A 22,012-nucleotide genomic window follows, 5' to 3' on the forward strand; every position below is an offset into this window, starting at 1 on the left:
GATTCCAAAGCAGCTTGTATCATGTATAGGTTTTGGTTGTAAGTGGCACCATGTGTGGTCTGCATAGTTCTCCCTCTTCTCTTATTTTTTTTTTCTTTCAAAATAAGTAAAATTTAAAGATAAGAGTTTATTAGCTCCTGCTGCTCACTATGTACTTTAAGACCTAACCTGCTGTTTGTGGCATTACAGTAATCTCTGTGGGCATTAAGTAATTGATGTCACAAGCACAGGATTAAAACCACAGTTCTACAATTTGTGCAAAAATACACCAAACTATGAAAAACCTGCATGGTGATTTGTTACCAAGACAAACCCTTTAAAATTCTGAGTTGAACTATGGAATGAGTATGCCTGCTGTGTAAATGCATAGGCTTCATTTAAAACACAGATGTAGCCATGGCCACGTTTTATTAGTGGAACTACAAAGAGGCTTGATTCTGACCTGGATGTGGAGCCAGGCAATGGAAAAATGAATCATAGAATCAGTCAGGGTTGGAAGGAACTACAAGGATCACCAAGTGCTGACCCCCCCTGCCATGGGCAGGGACACCCCACACTAGATCAGGCTGTCTAGAGCTTCAGCCAGCCTGTCCTTAAACACTTCCAGGCAATGGACTTCCACCACCTCTCTGGGCAACTCCTTCCAGGCTCTCACCACCCTCACACTGAAGAACTTCTTCCTAACATCCAGTCTGAGTCTATCCATTTCTAGCTTTGTTCCATTCCTCCCAGTCCTATCACTACCTGACCTGACATCCTAAAAAGTCCCTCCCCAGCTTTCTTGTAGGTCCCCTTAAGATACTGAAAGATCACAATAAGATCACCTCAGAGCCTTCTCCTCTCCAGACTAAACAGCCCCGATTCTCTCAGTCTTTCCTCATAGGAGAGGTCCTCCAGCTCTCTGATCATCCTCGTGGTCCTTCTCTGGACACCTTCCAGCACATCCTTTTCCCTCTTATAATAGTGGCTCTAGAACTGGACAAAGTACCCCAGATGAGGTCTCACCAGTGCAGAGTAGAGGGGGAGGGTCACTTCTGTCACCCTGCTCACTGCACTTCTCTGCCCAGGATCTGGTTGGCTTCCCCCTCCCAATACTTACTGGGCTAGACATACCAGTGTTTGTGTATGTACTCCATATGCTCATGTACTTTACACTGTTCTCAGAGTGACTCGAGCACTGGATATCTCTGTGTTAACTTATCTCAGCATTTCAGGCTTCAGTTACCAAGGAGGATGGAAGTCTATGGAACTGGGAGCTGTGAGTCAAGTTCGACAGCTGACTTCAATAAAGGGGTTGGATTTGCATACTCTATTTTGACTTAGGTTGAAATGAGACTGTTAGCTAATCAAGGATGCCCTTTCACCTGCCCAGCTCAGAAGGTGCACTGTATGTACATAACATGCACCATCAAGCCATGATGTTGCTATGAATCTACCTTTTGTGTTGCTTCGCTGAGATGCATAAGGATGCTTGCTCTTTTACAGAGGCAATAAGGACAGAAAACTTTGGAGGCTTTCTGTCATCATAGCTTTCTTTGGCAAAGTTTAGGATCAGTTAATTTCAAAGCAGCTACTTACTCCTCACCTTCCTTCCAGAGATAAGATGGTCTTACAGACGTTTTGTTGTGATTGTAAGTATTTATAGCAAACTGATGGACTTATTTTTGGTTCCTAGTGGTTCCATGAGAATCTGGCTACTATCTTTATTAGTGCTCTGTATGTAAATAAGGCAACCTATAGTTAAAGCACCAGTAGATATCACTCAGGAGTATGTGGAACAAACTGAATTCGTGTGACCAGTAAAGCTGATCATGCACATTGCAAATGGCCATTGCTGCACATCCACTAAGGTTGCTCAGCCTCCTATGGCTGTTGCTTTGGACAATGATCTAGTACCTTTATTGGCAATCTGCTCACCAAGGCTTTGGAGCTGTGACTACTGCCATAGGTACTACAGCCTGTATGTGTGCCTAAGTAGACCTTGCACAGGCTTTGAATTTTCCCTTAGTATATATTCTACTAATGTTCTTCAACTGGTAGTCAACAACTAGTCCTCAAACTACTACATTTCTAAATAGCACAACAGGTATGTAAGAACTTTACACATAAGTGTTGTGTTCTTGAGATAAATAGTCAAAAATGGGAGAAAGAGAGGTCTTGGCTACTTGTTTGGCAGTATTGCTAAAAAATAAAGTACTGTGTGTCCCTGGAATTTAGGTTTTGGGAAAGAAATATGCAAATGCTAGGTATTAACTAGAAGAATATGTAAACTGAAAGGGTGAGTAAAGTAGCTTAAAGGTTTGGCACAGCCTTTCATCATTTGAACTCGGTTTTTATTCTAGCACAGGATCAAGTTACCAAATATTGCAGCAATCAAATGTCTGTAGAGGACACTGCTAAAATGCTTTCAAATGCTCATTATTGCTCTTAGTGTGAGTGATAATATATCCCAAACCACTTTGTAAGTCTTCTCCCACACCTGTATTATCAATAATTGATTCCACAGAGTAGGCTACAGCCGCTGCAATTTACTAAAATACCAGTCAAGTGTCAACAGGCTGACTGGTTCGTTTTATCATCATACCAGGAAACTTCAGCAGCTAGTCAGAAAAGAGGTACAAAATGTGAAATCTTGCTTCATTATATGAACAAAAGCCTGTGAATTATGTATAGAAAGAAAAGAATATTGCTTGGCATAACATGATTTTTTTAAAGAAGAAAAACAAAAAAAAAGAAGAGCATCTCTAAATCACCAAATAATCCATTTTAACAGGATTTGAATTAGCAGTTTATTGGGGTCATTACTTAAATAGAGACAACTCTTGCACTCTAAAGGGAAGGAGGAAAAGGTAGTAACACATTTGAGAAACTAGACAGATGTGGAATGGTCAATGAGTTATATGCATAGTTTTTTCCTAACACCTTCCTTTATCCAATCCTTTATTAGAAAGTTTTTCAAGATGATGTTTATCTCAAATATTTTTCAAGCTGTCTGTAGTGGTTTGGGAATTGCTCACCCCCCACTCCCAACCCCTGCAAATTTACCAGACAGAACTCAGATCACAGGATCATAGGATCACAGGATATTAGTGGCTGGGAGGAACCCAAGGAGATCATCGAGTCCGACTCCCCTGCCAGAGCAGGACAATGCTATCTAACACAGATCACAGAGGAACACATCCAGACAGGCCTTGAAAGGCTCCACAGAAGGAGACCCCACAACCTCTCAGGGAAGCCTATTCCAGTGCTCTGTGACCCTTCCAGTAAAGAAGTTCCCCCTTGTGCTGAGGTGGAACCTCCTGTGCTGCAGCTTACACCCATTGCTCCTTGTCCTATCCCAGGGAGCAAGTGAAAAGAGCCTGTGTCCCCCCTTTCCTGGCCAGCCCTCAGATACTTATAAACATTTATCAAATCCCCTCTAAGTCTTCTTTTCTCCAGACTAAAATGCCCCAGGTCCCTCAGCCTCTCCTCATAAGCCATGCCCTCCAGTCCTCTAATCATCCTTGTAGTCCTCTGCTGGACCCTTTCCAGCAGATCCCTGTCCCTCTTAAACTGGGGAGCCCCAAACTGAACACAGTTGGCTGGAAGTTAAGGAAGCTATATATTTACGGCTAGCACTATTTACAAGTGAAATATATACACACTATACATAGATATTTACCATTATATACAAGTCAAAAGTAATACAGAAACACAAAATCCCTTCCAAGACAGTCAGACTGCCCAGCAGGCTCCTGAACCAACCCCTCCCCCCCATCTCCTTCGTCTCCCCTCAGAAATAACCAGAGCAATCTCCATATAGCTCACATGACAAATCTGCAGAGATCTGAGGGGAGATGTCAAAAAAGATGGCAAGGAGTATAATGTTAGATCAGGTTACATAGATCTTGTGCAAAGGAGGAATGGCAACAGGCAATCAGACCCACAGACTGACAGAGAAGGAGAACTGAGAAGTGTGTGAAAAGTGAATACATCTCTATTTTGACTACTTGCATCTCTCAGGAGAAGAATGAGTGATATATGTTGCAGTTGTTTTCTTCCCACAGCCAAGGATTTAATTTCTCATTTTAAAATATTCCAAATGGCCTCAAACCAGCACAAGAAACAGCTAAAAGAAGGTTCACACTATCACAGAAATGCCTTTTCCATAGAGCAAAACACCCCAAGGTGCACAGATGGTCACCCATGAGGTAGTGCTGTGAAAAGACAGCCTTCAATGTCTACTTCCTTTGCACCTACTCTCTTCCTCTTCTCCTTTGCTGTAAACCCCTCCAGTGCAAAACCAAGGAGGCTTGTGGTGGCTGTGGCCAGCCATGGTGCTATCTGTACCATACCGAGCTGCACACTTGGCGTATCTTTGATTTTTTTTCTGATCTTTTGAGGTCTTTCATGATATAATGTCAGAGGATAGCTTTAAAAAGCATTGACATTACAGAGTGCAGCAATAATAAAGGCCAGAGAAATGTGAAACTCAGCCTTTGATAAATACTCAGATTTATTTTATGAGAAGATGCACTGGTTTTAGTTATGCTTAAGGCAACAGTTCACAGCAGGAAGAGAAGTATCAGTGATCGGAGGGCTGCAGCAGCTCTGCTATGAGCACAGGCTACAAGCATTGGGGCTCTTCAGCCTGGAGAAGAGAAGGCTTCAAGGACACTTTGGAGTGGTCTTCCAATATCTGAAGAGGGCCTACAGGAGGGCTGGAAAGGGACTATTTACAAGGTCTTATAAAGACAGGATGAGGAGGAATGGGTTTAAATTGGCAGAGAGGAGATTTCAACTAGATGTTAGGAAGAAATTCTTTCCAGTGAGGGTGGTGAGATATTGGCACAAGTTGTTGAGGGAGGTTGTGACTGCTTCCTCCCTGGAGGTATTCAAGGCCAGGTTGGATGAGGCCTTGAGTGACCTGTTATAGGCACTTGTCCTTGCCTATTGCGAGGGGTTGGAACTGGATGATCTTTGAGGTCCCTTCCAACATAAACCATGTTATGATTCTATATCAGGCTGAGTAATCAGATGGTTAAAACACCTGACCTTAACAGTGTGTGCATTAAGAACTAAAAGGATGCCAGTGACAGTTTAGAAGTTAAAAGGGTAAGTCACAATTAGTAAGAATGTGTGGCAAAGCTTCCAGGAAAAAAAAAATTGCACTTGTTTTCACTTTTAAACCCTCTGAACAGCAGAGTAGATTGAAGAGACACCTGCGTAAACCACATTAAAATTAGATGGAAGCGATCAATAGCAGAGACCAGGCTGAGTAAACCACATTTAGAAAGACAGAGTCCTCCTGTGGTCCGAGGGAGTCGATTCCAGCTTCATGTGGGTGGACTATGGCAGGAGATGTTAGTGAGATGGGCAGCCTGCCTTTGGGTTCTTAGCTGTAGAAAATACTGCCCACAGAGTGCCAGCAGCAAAATGGCACAAAGTCAGCAAGAGCTCTCTAAACTTGAAGGTGATCTGAACAGTGTTCAGTTTTGGGCTCCTCAGTTTAGGAGGGACAGGGATCTGCTGGAAAAGGTCCAGTGGAGGGCTGTGAGGATGATTAGTGGACTGGAGCACTGCCTGATGAGAAAAGGCTGAGAGACCTGGGGCTGTTTAGTCTGGAGAAGAGAAGACTGAGAGGAGATTTAATAAATGGTTATAATTATCTGAGGGCTGGGGATCTGGAGTGGGGGGACAGGCTCTGCTCACTTGTTCCCTGGGATAGGACAAGGAGCAATGGATGGAAGCTGCAGCATAGGAGGTTCTACCTCAACACAAGGGGGAACTTCTTTACTAGAAGGGTCCCAGACTACTGGCACAGGCTCCCTAGAGAGGCTGTGGAGTCTCCTTCTGTGGAGCCTTTCAAGGCCTTTCTGAATGCATTCCTGTGTGACCTGAGCTAGATTGTATGCTCCTGCTGTGGCAGAGGGGTTGGACTCGATGATCTCTTTGTGTCCCTTCCAACCCCTGACATCCTGTGATCCTGTGATCTCAGCTCAGGAGTTTTATATAGAGACTCAGAGAAAGGCAGGTATAGACACCCTTGCAGTGTTGAGAAATACCTGCTAGAATATGCTGTCTCCTGAGACAGGAGTGCAGGAGACTGCAGAAGGAGATTCCAGCACAGCAGCCTTATGGGCAGTTGGCTACCATCCCCAGCTCTGCTGGTTATTTGGGTCTTGCAAAGAATGTGCTGGGACAGGAAGGCAGAGGTAACAATATCTTCCAGGAGGAGTGTAGGACCAGGAAGATGACTTTATAATTGCTTTTCTTTATCACTCTTTTGGACTGTGTTGACTTTATACTTGACACAGCTTTGGTTGGCAAGTGAGGCCCAGATACATTCAGCATTAGATATGACTAGGCTCACTCTTACATGAGAAGAGAATCATCGGTTGCTACAGAAACAGCTCCGTATCAGTCTCGTGGGGCATCTTTGTATCTGGCTTTTTTTTCTTCTCTTTTGCTAATCTGTAGATAAGACTTAAAGCAAGTGCAGCACATCCCACATCTATATGAAAGGTTGGAGGAACTCTGCAGAGAGCAAAGTCTGAAAGAACATCTCATAGATAAGCTAAACTTAAATGAATGAGTTAATTTACACCCCCCCTACAATTTCTTTTCCTAGTTTTGCAACACTTGCAGAGTTAATTGAGGTGAAAATTAAATTATGCCAGTCAGCAAATATTTTAAAGACCACCAACATCAAGGAAGAGGAAGGAGGTACTCAGAAAGTGAGTTACAAATGGTTTGAGGAGGGAGTTAGAATCTGTGTTGAGAAAAATGCGTACTGTAATGGAATAATGGTCCAGATTTACTTTCAGGCAAGTTGTTTAACTTGATAAATTAAGGAATTAGTTAAAAATAAGTGTATGTTATGAGTGAACAGGGAGCATTCTGCACACTTTAGACCAGCTCACCAGTGATTTTTTTTCAACTAGTTTTCTGAAATGTAATGAATTCTTGATGCTTAGTGGATTAATATTTATTGAGTGAATCAATGCTTAATTTATTAAAAATTTGCCTTCCTTGTATTTAATATGATTTATTACTCATCAGTGCTTATTGCATTAATTAAAGATTGTGTTAATTTTGTGGAAGTGAACACGATCTGCTGCAGGCTTGCTGCAAAGCCCCAGTGCACTGTGTAGGCACTGTGCCCCTGGGAAGTACCAGGGATAGAAAACTACACAAGGTGGGAAGTAGATATGAATCACTAGTGGCTTCTTCCTGCCTCTGGGCTTCCAAATAGCCAGCAAAGTGAAAATGAGGATGCTGCCCCTTAAGGGCAGGACAGGATTACAGCTATAGAGCTACAGTAGTGATACAGAAAACTTTGCTGTTTGCCTCTTATAAAATATGACTGATGCTGTGGAAATCATTTTAGTGTCTCTCAAAGAATGTCTTTTTGTCAGTGCAGGTGAAATCCAGCCTTAACCGTATAGGAAACTCTCACCTTTCACCTGACCAGGGACAACAGTCATTACTTTCCAGTGTTTAGGTTGTAATTCTTCAGGGGCAGGAGGTTGCCTGATGATTGGGATAGTCCCAAGCATCTCCACAGGAGCAGGTGTTTGAAGAGTGGAAAATTACTAAAGGCAGAACGAAACAAGGACAAAAAAGAAAAAGCCAGGCACCTTGTGAGATGAGTCGTTCAAAAGATCTGTCAAAACAGGGAGAGGGTGATCATGCTGGGGGGGGGGGGGGGGGGGGGGGACAGCTGCAATTTGCATCTTTCAGCACTGAAAGGAGAAGCAAATCTGCAAAGCCCCACAGCCATGATACTTCTGATGCAATCATTTTATTTATCTTTGTGACACCTGTAAAGTCTCTCTCTTTTAATTCAAATTCTGCTGCTTTCATAGCGACTCAGAAGTGTGTCTGCATGGTTTTTATAGAAGCCCATCGACTTACTAGACTGCTTGCATCCAGCTGAGCCTTGGAAACAGCAGAAAACTAGCCCCTGAGATCTGAGACAGGCTAAAATGTCCAGAAAGTGACTGGATCCATAATTAGTACTCTTTTTTTGTTTGTTTATTTTTGCACATTTATTCTATAACGCATTTTGCTGTTTCCTCCTCACCCAGTTTTTGGTGAACATGTTCAAACTTCCCCTGCTGAGAAAAATCAGAGGAACCTCTTCAAGGTCCAGTGAAGGTCAGGGCAGAGCCGTTTTCTCTCTTTCAATGCAGCGGGCAGGCAGTAGCAATTGTGCTCCAGCCCAGAGCATTTGGGTGGAGCCTGTGCCAAGAACCTGGTGGCATTTTAAATCCCTTGCAGCAGTTAGGTGTTAGATGTGAAAGATCAGTGCTGCTCCACTTGAAGTCAGAGGAAAAAAAAAGAGCTTAAAGTTCAACACATACACAAAGATTTCCTGGCTGGGATTTAATTTGTTTGGGTTTGTTGTTTTTGTTGTTGTTGGTTGTGGTGTTGTTGGGTTTGGTTTTGTTTTGTTTTTTTTTTTTTTTTCCCAATGTCAGTTTGAAGACAGCATCCAAACAGGAAAAAAGTCACAATCTGGACATTTGACATGCAATAATTTTGGTTTATTTTACATTCTTTTGGCTTTTTAGCCTATTCTATGTGATTTTGCTTTCCTACAGTATTAAACTATTTAGAGATGTATTTAATGTTTTTTTTTTTTACCCCAGTTAATAGGCTGAAGTCAGGATGCCAGCTGTGCTACATGCCTTTCTCTCTGTTCTGATTCTGTATATTTTGCAACCTTCTTTGAGCAGGATATTTATATTCTACCTTTTTTCCCAGCAGAGAAGCTTTCACAGAGTATAGGCTTTGGATATATATTTTCTGCTCCAGTTGTTCATTAGATATACAGCTTTTGGAGTTCCAGTTGTGCTCAGAAACATAAGCAAAGCTTTTGGCCCAGTGGGTGCTAAGCCCTGGCATTTTGTAGCTTTGTACGTTTGAATTAGGATGAGGACACAGGATCTATATAAAATTTAGCTCATTAGGAGATGTTACATCTTATGTCTCCCAGCAGGCAGATGGGTCCTTTACTGACAGAACTGCTTGATTTGCTTTATTGCTCCCTGGGAAAGGAGGACAGGGTGAGCAGAATCCAGCAGAGCAGGGACTGTATTTCTGAATGGTTCTTCTGGAGGTGACACAAAGAAGCAGCAGTGTCTTCTCCCCTTTACCATTACCTCTGCACACTTGGGAAAACACTTGGCTTAGTCTGTCCTTAGTATTTGATAATAAAGCAAATGTGATCAAGCACACTGTTAAGGTCACACTCAGAATGACCTTATTATCAGACTCAAGAGAGCAAGGAGTACCTAGGAGAACAGACAGGAATGAATTTTCTCACAGCTATGATTTGCATTGTACAAGAGTTAAGGTACTGGAGGCCAGGAAGGTTTCAGAAAATGGTTTTGCAGCCTGGCACCCCACTCAGCTTCCCAGCAGGCCACATTGGCTGCTGAGCACATAGCTATATGCAGTGGATGATCAACTGTTGTGCTGGTTTGGCTGTTCCCCGCCCTCCCACACTTTAGAAGGTACCCCAGCTAACTCAGCTGGACTCTGGGAAATATAAATGAAGCTATTTATTTACAGCAGCACAATATACAAGCAGCTATTTACAGTATATACAGTTATAGACAGAAATAGACAAATGAAAAGGTAATAGAGAAACACAACTCCCCTCCCGGAAACCTGAGTCCCCAGGAGGGGCTCTCAACCACCCCTGCACCTTCCCCCTGCCCCTCTCAACCTTCCCCCAGTCTTAAGGAAGAAAAGAGGTTCAGCCAAGAGGTTAAGAAGCAAGGTTAGCGGCAGTGAGGTTAGGGAGCTGCAGCTGAGTCCGAAACCAGCCAGAAAGTGAAGACAAAATGGTGAAAGTGTTATCTAATGTTTACTTTCTTGTTCCCATACCTCTCAGCAAGACTGCAAGGGGAGTAGACAAAACCATTGTTTTCCTTTCACAGCCAATTATCTACTTTCTCTCACTAAAACATTCTAGCCTGCTTCAAACTAGCACAACTGTATACACTTTAGCCAGTGAAGCTTTACTCATAGAGAAATTCTGAGTTTGGAAAGGAATTTCATCGGTCATATTTTCCAAGGAAGAGTGTTCATGGTAGGGAAATATGGAGTCAGTGGTTCCTCCTCAAGGACTTTCAGCTGTCACCCAGGGAATACAGTGAATGCTGTGATGAGAATTAAATTAGAAAAAGATCAATAGGGCTGACAATAAATGAAAGTAACACAGACATTATTGAGGAAATTAGGAGAGAGAAATTAAACTGGACAGTGTAGTCTTCAATGCCAGCTAGACACTCTAGTGTTGGGCAAAGTTAGGGAGAAAACATAAGTTAGGAAGTGCTATGAAGGGGAGGTAGTAACGCTTTGTGAGGTGGGGAAAGCCCTGATGATGATACAATGCTCTCAGCCCACAGAAAGGTGAAAAAGGGCGATAATGATCCACGTGCACATGGATTTCATTTCCAGGGTGCAGAGGGGCAATGGTAAGGAGATCAACTAAGACTGGAAAGATGGAGAAGGCAATAGCCTTGGCTACAGATTGCAGGGAAAAAGGAACCTCACACATATGCCCTCATCACCAAGGCATTAGTATGATATCTTGTTCCAAGCAAAAAATTCCTAACCTTCTTGTAGCACAGGTCTGTTTGGCTTTTGAAGGTTTGTAGCCCTTCCAGAATCCAGTCTTCTATTTAAACTTGGCTATTTGTTATAATAGCTTCCTGTATTTTGCTGTATGTACAGATATCCAATGATGATCAAGTGTGGCAAGCTTTTGGGTTGAGGGATATCTGGTGGCAATGAGATCCATGGGTTGACTGCACTCAGCATGAAAAGAAGCTTTCCTTTTATCAGTCTTGAGTTTGTCTAGATCCTGTTACATGTCTTTGAGAGGCTCACCCCAAGGCGACATAATTGTGTTTGATCACACACAGGGTATGAGTCAGTGATTGATATGAATAAAGAACTTAGACTTTCTTGTCTTGGTTCCTTGTCTTCTTCCCCACGGAATCAGAAATCACTTTTATAAATATATCAGTCCATCTGTGCTTCTAGCTATCCATTTCAAGTGGGTGTTCCAAAAAAGAAGTAGTAACACTTCATAAGCACAAATAAAAACACATTAAAAGGACCGAGCAAGGGTTTGTTTTTTTTTTTCTTCCTTGTAAAGTACATGTGGATCCCATCCAAAAGAGTTACTGTGAGCCATGTAACATAATTAATTTGGCTATAAATGTCAGAACACTTTGCATGTCTAAGATGACCCACTAAAATCAGCCCCCTTCTAACAATTCCTTTTACAATTTGTTTTTCAGCAAAAACGGCGGCTTGACCTCCTGACAATAACCAGCCCTGGTAAGTGAGCTCTGCACAGCTCTCTTCTCTTTTTCTTAAAGAGATGGTTGTCTAAATGTGGGTTTTTTTTTCCCAGTCTGTGACGTGCAAAATGAAAAACACTGTTCCCCAGAAAATCTTTCACGTAATAACAAATGACAGCTATATTGTGTTTGGCAAAGCCCCGGGCAGTTATCCATTCACAGAGCTGCCTCTTCAGACCTTTACTCTATGAATTTGAGTGCTGATATTTTTTTAAGCCTCCTGGGGTTACAGTTAGCAGTATGTCTGCAGGGCAGATGCCCTCAAATTCACAGTGTGTGTTCAAGTATCACAGAAAGGCAAGTCTGACTTTTCCTTGGTGATGATGTGAGCAGTTTGGGGAATAAGGAGATGGTGGCCCCCAATACATATGGTGGGAGACAAAGAGGAAGGAGATGGTGGCCCTCAATGTGTATGGTGGGAGACAGAGAATAAGGAGATAGTGGTCCTCAATGTGCATGGTGGGAAGCAGAGAGGAAGGAGATGGTGGTCCTCAATGTGCATGGTGTGAAGCAGAGAGGAAGGAGATGGTGGTCCTCAATGAGCATGTTGGGAAACAGGGAGTAAGGAGATGGTGGTCCTCAATGCGTATGGAGACAGGAGGTCCAAGCTTATGTCTGTGGGACCTCAATGTGAGTTAGGAAATAGGTAAAATTAAAATGCTTTAAATTAATGCTTCATAGTAGCTTTTGTCATTTGCCTCTTGAGGAGATAAAACACATTCTGTTGGGAAATGTTGGGCTCTTTGGCATAGTGACTTTAGAAGGTCTCAGCACCACGATTGAAATGCAGGTCATTTGGGTAGTGCCTCTCTTTGATCTCAGCTCTTAAAGCTGGATGGCTTTTAATTTATTGCTATTATTCCTGCTCAGTTTCTTTCTATTAGCTGCTACAGAAGTTTGCTTCCCACCAGCTTTGGATGTACACCGTGCTTGAGTGGTGCTACCTTTTGCTCAGCTTTTTCAATTTTTCATCTGTATGTACATATTAAGCCTTCAGGTTGGCTTTAACTGGGACAAATGAGGTCTGGTTTTAACTGGGAATAACATGCTAGCAAACTGAACAGGTGTTATGGGAAGTGAACAAAATGTGACATACATTTGCCTGGATAACAATTTTGCATCAATAATTGTTCTGACACTCTAAATATAGATATCATCTGTGACATGGTTTCTCCTTCACTAACCTTGTTAAAATAATAAGAATTAAAATAAGGAGGAGGCACACTTTGTTGGGACAGATGTTTGAGGCTATTGGCAATTGCATCACATTTTTTGCATGTTCACTTTTCATGCAGTTCGCAATTATGTTAATGTATGCTCAGGGCACTTGCTGATAAAAGCAACAATACAGTGTGATACAGCCATTGTCACTGTTCTGACTGTAACTTCAAGGACAAACATGGCACATTTTTCATTTTTCCTATCTTCAGCATTCTGTGTTTCTAGGAGAAAAAGAAAAATTATCTCTGAAGGTCTTAACCATAATAAAGAGTCAGATCTTGGATAAGGGCACCGAAGTCCACAGACACTTACTTTAATAAAAGAAGAGGGCTGAGAACCAGAGTAATATAGTATGAGACTTTTCTGTAAACCAAATTTATGATACCTTCCTCATCAAGTTAGAGACAGTGTCCATCCAGTGACAGGGTTTGATTGAGTTGGGTTTGTGCATAGATGTGATCACAGTAAGTAGCTATCACTTCAGATCTCTCCGTTTAATGCAGCAATCTACTAAATCAACACAGCAATTAGTTGGAAGAATTAAAATAGGTTCTGATAATGGCATGGGTAGTCATACTGCAACATAAGAGGAGAAAAACGTTTCCAAACTGTGCATTTTTTGTTGTGAAATGCAAGTTTTACTCTTTGATAGGTACCTAGAAATCCATCATCATTTGCTACACAGAAAATAAACCCCCAAATAATATTTGTGACATGATTATATAAATGAGTACCTACACTTTTGCTTTCAATAAAGGCATTTTCAAAAGAAGCCTGATGCTGGATTAAACCAAACTTACCTAAGAAACTAAAGCTGAGGTTTTAAAAAGAGGCTGAAAAGGTAAAGGTGCTCAGTTACAAGTAGGATTGGAAAATATCAACCTGTGGATTAAAGAGTCTAGTTTAAGCCTTAAAAAGGCAAAAATAAAATAAACCAAATCATAGTCATGAGGCTTTTGTTTATTTTTGGAGACTTTAGCTTTAAAATATTTCACTCTTTGAGTCCTAACTCTAAGATCTGACACTAACAGTCTGCTTTTACAAAGCCACGGTATCATTTATGATGGCTAAGATCATCAATAATCACTGTCATCCCTTAATTTACTGATTTAAATTAGGGACTGAGCTATTTTGGGGTAGCTGTTAATTCTTTGGGACTTGATCCTGTTCTCCACCTTGCCGAAGGCAGACAGCCTTCATTTGGGGAGGAGGTCACTCAGCCTTATTTATAGTATAAAAGTCCTCAGAGTCTCGCTAGCAGTATCAGCCACCAAAGCCCTGTTGCTTAATTGTAAGAGTAGACAAAGGGCTTCAAAACCGAAGGTGACCCTTGTAGGTACTATCATAGAATCATAGAATGGTCTGGGCCAGAAAGGACTTCTAGAGGTTGTCTAGTCCAGCCCCCCTGCAGTCAGCAGGGACATCCCCACTAGACCAGGTCACCCCAGGCCCCGTCAAGCCTCACCTTAAATGTTTCCGTGTGTCACATCTATTAATTGCCAAAAATTGATCAGCCAGTTAATGAGATTAGTTGCAAGATAATATTAACGCAAATTAAGGGGTGTTGACACACAAATGCCAAAACATTTGAAGTAAGAGTTTGTGGGATCATAGAAACCTCAATGTTATCCTGTGGCAGTCATGCTGTTCCTTGTGGCCATGGCTGTTGCATGATTTCCTAGGTGGATATGAAGCAGTGCTAGTTTCTCTTGCCCTGCCCCTGCTCTGCTGAGCCTGTGCTTCAAAGGCAGCCCACTGCTGCCTGCTGCCTTGCTCCTCATGGTTACCAAACATGGATAAAAGCTTGTGTGTCTTGGCAGAACCTGACTGAAGAGGTGCTAGATTAAAAGCACATTTGTATGTTAAATTGAAGAGGTCTAGAACACCAACCTGTAACTTTATCTGCTGAAGAATGTCCAGCAGAGGGCTATGAGGATCATTAGGGGATTGGAGCACTGCCTGATGAGAAGATGAGGAACCTGGGGCTGTTTAGTCTGGAAAAGAGAAGACTGAGAGGGGATTTAATCAGTGTTTATAAATATCTGAGTGCTGGGGGTCAGGAGGGAGGGGACAGGCTCTGCTCACTTGCTCCCTGGAGTAGGACAAGCAGCAATGGATGGAAGCTGCAGCACAGGAGGTTCCTCCTCAACACAAGGGGGAACTTCTTTACTAGAAGGATCCCAGAGCACTGGCACAGGCTCCCCAGAGAGGTTGTGGAGTCTCCTTTTCTGGAGCCTTCCAAGGCCTGTCTGGATACATTCCTGTGTGACCTGAGATAGATTGTATGGTCCTGCTGTGGCAGGGGGGTTGGACTCCATAATCTCTTTTTGTCCCTTCCAACCCCTGACACCCTGTGAGCCCATGAACCTGGACAGATGGTGTTCTAGGGAAAAAAAAAAAAAGAGAAAATGCAGAGGTTGAGAGGTGTAGTTCCCTCTGCAACATTTAGAGCTGACTTGTTCCCGGTTCCTAATAAGAAAGGTGCTGAAGTGTCCACAATATGTCTCAAACTGGAGGAAGTCTTCGCTTTGCTGTGGTCTCCAGAAACAGCCAGACACCAATGCTGCACAAGCTAGGAGCAAGCCAGGCTCACTCACACTCAGATATATTCCTTTGAAGTAACTGATGCCCATGTGAAATGTGGAGGGGAGTTCACTGCTCTGCCTTAGTGCTGAGTAGCTGGAGGAATGTTAAGTTAAATTTGTCAGTGCTCTCGCCACACTCCTTTCTTCTTACCCCTTGACATGTGAGTTACAATTAGACTGTAACACATTGTGCTGTTCAGGGTGCCAGAGTCAGAGCTGATGTGCGCAGTGGAGTGGCAGAAAGATGTAAAATATTCATCAGTAGCTGGCAGGGCATGGGGCATAATGAGCTTTAACTCTTGGTAATTTAAATTTTCTTTAAACTTAGTTTTACCTCTGCATTTTATCCACGTCTTTTCCTTAGCACTTGTTCTAGTTGGGTTTTGAGCTGGGATTGTTTAGCCTGGAGAAGAGGAGGCTCAGGGGTGACCTTATTGCTGTCTACAACTACCTGAGGGGTGGTTGTGGCCAGGAGGAGGTTGCTCTCTTCTCTCAGGTGGCCAGCGCCAGAAGGAGAGGACACAGCCTCAGGCTGCGCCAGGGGAGATTTAGGCTCGAGGTGAGGAGAAAGTTCTTCACTGAGAGAGTCATTGGACACTGGAATGGGCTGCCTGGGGAGGTGGTGGAGTCGCCGTCCCTGGGGCAGTTCAAGGCAAGGTTGGATGTGGCACTTGGTGCCATGGTCTAGCCTTGAGCTCTGTGGTAAAGGGTTGGACTTGATGATCTGTGAAGTCTCTTCCAACCCTGATGATACTGTGATACTGTGAGATGGAATCTTCAGGTGGTTTTATTTTTGCCTACCTGCAAAGAGCTGAGGATCTGCCCTTAATTTCTCCTCGATCGTGGTCTAGTAACACTTTGTGCATGCACGACCACCCACATCACATTGTGATAACTACTCAGTAGTCACATGCAAGATATCCCTGTTTCCCTAGCTCTTCCATGGAGACAAAGCTTTTTGCATCTCTTGTGTTTACAAAAATAATACAGATTTCCAATTTCTCATCTCAGTAAGGTAAAGTTCATCTCCCACTGAAGCATTTTTTAATTATTGATACCGTAAATGGAAGTGTGTTGGAGACTATTGGCTTTGAAAATAGCTAACATGTGATATTATCCAAGAACCATCAGGAAAATTCCTTTGAAATTCTCTTTGATTCAGCCATCCTCAGGGTTTTATCCTCCTCCACAAGTCTCTACTGCCAATTTAAAATAACATTCTCTTGAAATCAGTGCAATGTCAGGAGAAATTCATCAGCACCATAGGTGCATTTTCCCCAGATGTATATAAACCTACTACATTTGGCAGCAGTAAATTGATTGCATTTAAAAAACCTGGGCTAGTTGAATATTCCATAGTGCCCATCTTGGCCACAGCATGGAATATATTTAAAGTTTTTTTCTACTCTGTTTTAGGTGAAATAAAGTAAGAGCTGGCTCGATAATTTCCATCTTTTGACTGACTCAGAATTTACTCAGGTTTACATGCAGTGACAGAGTACTGTGAGTACTTGAGTACTGTGTCCAGTTCTGGGCCCCTCAATTCAAGAGAGATGTTGAGGTGCTGGAACATGTCCAGAGAAGGGCAACAAAGCTGGTGAGGGGCCTGGAACATAAACCCTATGAGGAGAGGCTGAGGGAGCTGGGGTTGTTTAGCCTAGAAAAGAGGAGGCTCAGGAGTGATCTCATTGCTGTCTACAACTACCTGAAGGGACATTGTAGCCAGGTGGGGTTGGTCTCTTCTCCCAGGCAACCAGCAGCAGAACAAGAGGACACAGTCTCAAGTTGTGCCGGGGAAAGTCTAGGCTGGATGTTAGGAGGAAGTTCCTTACAGAGAGAGTGATTGGCATTGGAATGGGCTGCCCAGGGAGGTGGTGGAGGCACCGTCCCTGGAGGTGTTCAAGAATAGACTGGATGAGGCACTCAGTGCCATGGTCTAGTTGACTGGCTAGGGCTGGGTGCTAGGTTGGCCTGGATGATCTTGGAGGTCTCTTCCAACCTGGTTGATTCTATGATTCTATATTCCTCATCTCTGTGGAATGGCATTGAGATTTGATCAGAAACATTAACAACTTGGTCTGTGCTTCCTCCTAATATTCAGGCTCTCACACTTTTAAACAGGGAAAAAAGCTTCATTTCGAAAGTATTTATCACACTGATCTATGTGGTGAAATATTCTCTCCCCTTTAATATCGTCAGTGCTTCATGCTCTAAAAATGTCTCCATTTCATTAATTTGTGATACACTGCTACCCTGAATTCTTTTAAGGTGGCTTTAGTTTCTGCCATACATATTTTACTGCTTTAAATTATAGATATAGGACTGTTGCCTAGTTAATTTCCTCTGGTTAGGAAAATATATTTCTACTCTCATGGCATTGCACAAAGTGATATGTGGGATTTGCTATATTTTTTAGCTGATTAAGTTTTGCATTTTTACTTATTACTGCTTATGAGACCTCAAGTAAAACTATGTAAAGGAAGGAGAAGTTTTATAGTATATTTGAAAGTTTCATTTAACTATAAATTCCACCACTAAGCCCTGCTACAAGACTTTTCCATTACCTTCCTGGATACTCTGGCTATCTACTTCTTTCTAATTGAAGCATGAAAATAATATGAACTCAAAGTCATGGAGCTGTAAGACAGGTATTAGTAAAAATGATGCAGAGTAATAAAATGTGACAGACAGTTGTTTGCTGCTGAAAACCAGGTACTATTTTTGCTAGTCCTTATTAATTAATAGTACATTGATTTTAGTCTAAGTATGTGTCAAGGGATAGATTCTGAGTTTTTAAACAGCCTAACATAATTACTGTTCGTGTTTGTTAGTGAAGCTTCACACGCTATGTTATTTGGAAAGGTGGTGGAGAAAAGAAATTACTTATCTTTCCTTTAATAATTGAGTCTTTTAATGCTCACTGATGGGTGGGAGTGAAATTATTTCTCATATCACAGAGACACTGGTATTAACTCACCCATTTGCCCACAATAATGCAAAACAACATGGGGAGGTAGCATCTTATTGCTCAGCAAGGCGACAGACCCCAAAGGGCTTGTTTGAACCCACAGTGAAAGCATTTCTTCACCATTCAAATGAAATGCACATGCTAAAATCCCAGCTCAAAGTGTTGCCAGTCTTAGGTGAACCCTAAAGTTACTGGAAAAAAGTTTGTTCCCAATGTGATGAAACTTTAGCAAGATAAATGCTAACAGAGAGAAAATGTAGACCACTTTTTCATTTTTTCCCCATTCCATTAGGTTGTCTTCAGCTAATCGTTGAGGCTAATTAAGAAATTTGACTGTATCCAGTTCCTCATCTTTATTGTATCTGAAGAGCTGCAAGAATTTCCATTTCCTGTGATAAGGAGAAGTAATATTGTTGCTTGTAATTACTTATTTGTAGTGATCAGTCCCTTCCTAATTCTTCCTTAGACCTCTCCATTTGCCAGAATAATGACTGCAGAGATGTTTTGTGCTCACCAAATGGTGTTTCTGTTCCCACCTTCAGCTGCAGCACACCCCGAGGGAATAAGTTCACCTTGATCTTTTTGCCTGTCCTCTGACCTATCCCCATCTGTCTTCCCAAACACCACTTATATCCATCTCAAATACCACAATGTTGAGATTTATTGAAATGACACTATTTTTAATCCAATAATGAAACCAAACTTTTTTCCCCCATTCATTATTTACTTTTACCAAGGCTACTTCATCCCCACCTTTGCAATAATAAAAAAAAATGACCTTTTTTGGGATAAACATAGAATAAGTGATATTTGCAAACTCAAAATAAGACTGCAGAGAAAATATTCTAAAGGCTAATCCATTAGTTTTGAAGAAAAGTATCAAGCTTTTTCACAATACCTTATTACTATTCCGGGTCCCCATGATGTTTCCATGCACTTTGGCATGTCCCTTTAATTGGATCCTTACATAGGAAGGTCCAGTATAGTTGCATTGAAAGCTGACATTTCTAACTAACTGACCTTTTCAGGCCCAGTGATACTCCTATAATGATTATCCTCCAGCATTGTTTGGACACAATACCACATACTTCACAGCACATAAAGAATATGTTCTTTGAGAACTATTCAAAATGCCCAATCTCGAGTTAGCAAAATGAGAAAATTGGGTGCAAACATTCATCAGAGTGTTATTGTGCAGGTATCGATTTGAATGCCCTTTCATTTCTCTGGGAAAAAGTGGTGTATTATAGAGCTCTAAATTAACTTCTCTTCTGTTTTGGTTTGGGTTTTATTTTTTTTTTCCCCAGTAAGTATAAAAAGGTCAAATTCATTCATAAGGCTGAATAGATTTGCAGGATATAAGCAATAAGATAGCAATCAACCTTCAAATAACCTTTAAAGAGACAGTATCTTTTCTTATGGACAGTAATTGATCTGCTCATTAAGTCTTTGGGACTCACCTAGGAAAAAAGTGTCTAAGGATGTCAGCTAGAGCAAAACAAGAATAAATCCTATGTGGAAATATAAATATTTTACAGGTTTTGAGGGATGTAAACTTGATGAAAGGATTGGCATTGCCATGTGAATTCCTTGACTTGATTGTTATAAGGCAGAGTGAAATAGATGCACCTCCAAGTGTGAATTTGGTATTAGTGAGGACGATGATGATAGCATGCTCATACATGCCTGAAAGCTGAATATATCTTCAACTTCCCTTGTGGCTGATGTGGGAGGGTGATCATTGTGGTTTGCATCCAGTCAGTGTATTTACAGAGGAGTGTACATGCAGGGGAACTTCTGCAAGCTGCCTTGCTGTATAGACTTGCTACACAATGCCTTGCAAGCATGTATTGCACTCCCCCTTTATAAAAAGGCCAGGTTGGCAAGTAAAGCTTTCCTTGCACCATGAGTGCTCTAGGGATGTATGCGGGGGAGTTAATCTACGCCTAAACCGAAGTAAACCCTGCACCCAGCTTGTAGTGCCGATTCACTGACTGCAGCCTGCAGTAACCTTCACAGGCTCCTGGGCTGTGCCTCTGCAGCTGCTCTGCTGGAAGTGAGAGCAGCTAAAGGGCTGCTGGAATTTTTTTTCCCAAGGAAGCACTATCTAGCCAGAGCGTTGCTTAAAGAACTGAGATTGTCGATTTAAGACAGCAATCAGAATATTAATGTGCTGCCCATGTCCACATTTTGTTCCTGCATGTAAATCCACGTTATGTTTTTGGTGTTATTTTTTATGACTTGCACATACACTGAGGACTATCTGTGTGTAATTGATTACAGGGAGTTGTCTTGGGGTTTATCTTTGATCAGAATTTTCAGAAGCAGCAAGTATCCCAGGTGATGAGGCTTTTTGTGCAGTAAATGTTTGCACATAATGCTTTGTGTTTTACTTCATAATGTGCAGATCGAGCATCTGGCTCATTTAGAGAGAGTGAAAATGAGCAATTCTGTGCACAGGTGTATTTTGCTTCTATTTTTGAATAAGCTTGAAGAAAACTTAAAATAATGGTGGGGGATTTTCTCAAGAACAAAACAAAACTTAACACCCCCCCTCACCAGAAAACAAAACAAAACAAACCCAAACCCAAACCTGCCTTTTTTGTGGTTGGTTGTAGATGTTTTTAGAAAGAATGGAAAGCTTTCTTCTTTTTTAATGAAACTTTACATTGAAGGGCATGTGTAGGGAAAATTTATCACTTAGGAATATTGCTTTCATTGTTTAGACATCTGCTGAGTGATCTGAAAAAGGTTAAGTGAAAATCAGAGTATAACTTATCTGGAAGAAAGCAGAGAATTATATTGGCTCTACAAAATAGAGTGCAGTGCAGAAATGCATGAGCTAGCAGAGACCTGAATCGCAGAACTGTGCCTCTTGCAACAGACTCACTGGTGTGGGTGTGGATGCCAGTAAGCCATGTTATTTGGGTGCCATGCCAGATATGTAAGTTCTGACCATCTTCTTTTTTTACTTATTTATGGTGCTGTCATTTCAGTGCTGTTGAATTTCTCCTGGACTCGAATCCTTTCCTTGTGACTTCTGTTTTTTTTTTTTAACCCGCTCAAGCACATGCAGGTAACTGTGTGCTAGTTTGAAGCTAATTGGAATGTTTTAGTGAGAGAAATTCGATTATAGGCTGTGAAAAGGAAACAATGGTGACGTCTGCTTCACTCATAGGCTTGCTGGGATGTATAAAAACAAGAATGCAAGCCATGGATAAGACAGAGCAGGAGAGTCAATGTGTGTGTCTCTGTCTCAGGGGGTGCCCTGGGCTGCTTCTGGGTAACTAATCCTTCCTCTTTCTAAGCCCCCTTGCCAATCCCCCAAACTCACCTTGCACATAAGTCAAACTCTGGGATAAGGTAAAGGGGTGGAAAGAAGGTAGAAGGGTGATTGTAGCCCCTCCTGGGGACTCTGATTTCTGGGAGGGGTGTTGTGTTTTCTGTATTACCTTTAACTTGTATATTTCCACAGATAGTGGTAAAGATTGTAAATATCTGCTCGTATATTGTGCTAAGCTGTAAATGTGAAACTTCATTCCTTAATTTTCATCTGTCTGAGTCTAGTCTGGGTGATTTCATAAGAGTGAGGGGGCAGGTAACTCCCAAACTCTCACACTGTGCTGCATATTCATTTAATTTCCACTCATGTATCCCAGTCCATGAGGATATCATTGTGTGACACCAAGATGCATCTAAATACTTGGTGACTTAAATAGAGAAAGTAAGGGGAAGTGGGCAGGAAACCTAAAAAGAGAATGTCAAAAATAAAAGATGTTTTTTATAGAACTGCATTTTTCTTTTTTTTTTCTTTGAGAAACTGCCTATTACTCTCTTAGTAGTTTTCTAGACTCCTGTGCTCCTTTCCTCCGATC

At 41.8% G+C, this 22,012-nt stretch overlaps 1 protein-coding gene across 17 annotated transcripts in view; it reads left to right on the forward strand.

Moving 5' to 3' along the window:
• Positions 1-22,012, forward strand: part of BEND5 (BEN domain containing 5) — a 1,203,882-nt gene that overhangs the window by 591,323 nt on the left and 590,547 nt on the right. For all 17 annotated transcript variants that reach the window (XR_010303081.1, XM_064147552.1, XM_064147553.1 and 14 more), the window contains one exon: positions 11,301-11,340. Coding sequence is in view for 16 of the 17 variants with exons in the window: in XM_064147552.1 (XP_064003622.1) it covers positions 11,301-11,340 (40 nt within the window). In the remaining variant the exon portion in view is untranslated. The remainder of the gene's footprint in view (positions 1-11,300; positions 11,341-22,012) is intronic.

The sequence above is a fragment of the Pogoniulus pusillus genome, chromosome 8 (assembly GCF_015220805.1).
Source record: "Pogoniulus pusillus isolate bPogPus1 chromosome 8, bPogPus1.pri, whole genome shotgun sequence".
Lineage (NCBI taxonomy): Eukaryota > Metazoa > Chordata > Aves > Piciformes > Lybiidae > Pogoniulus > Pogoniulus pusillus.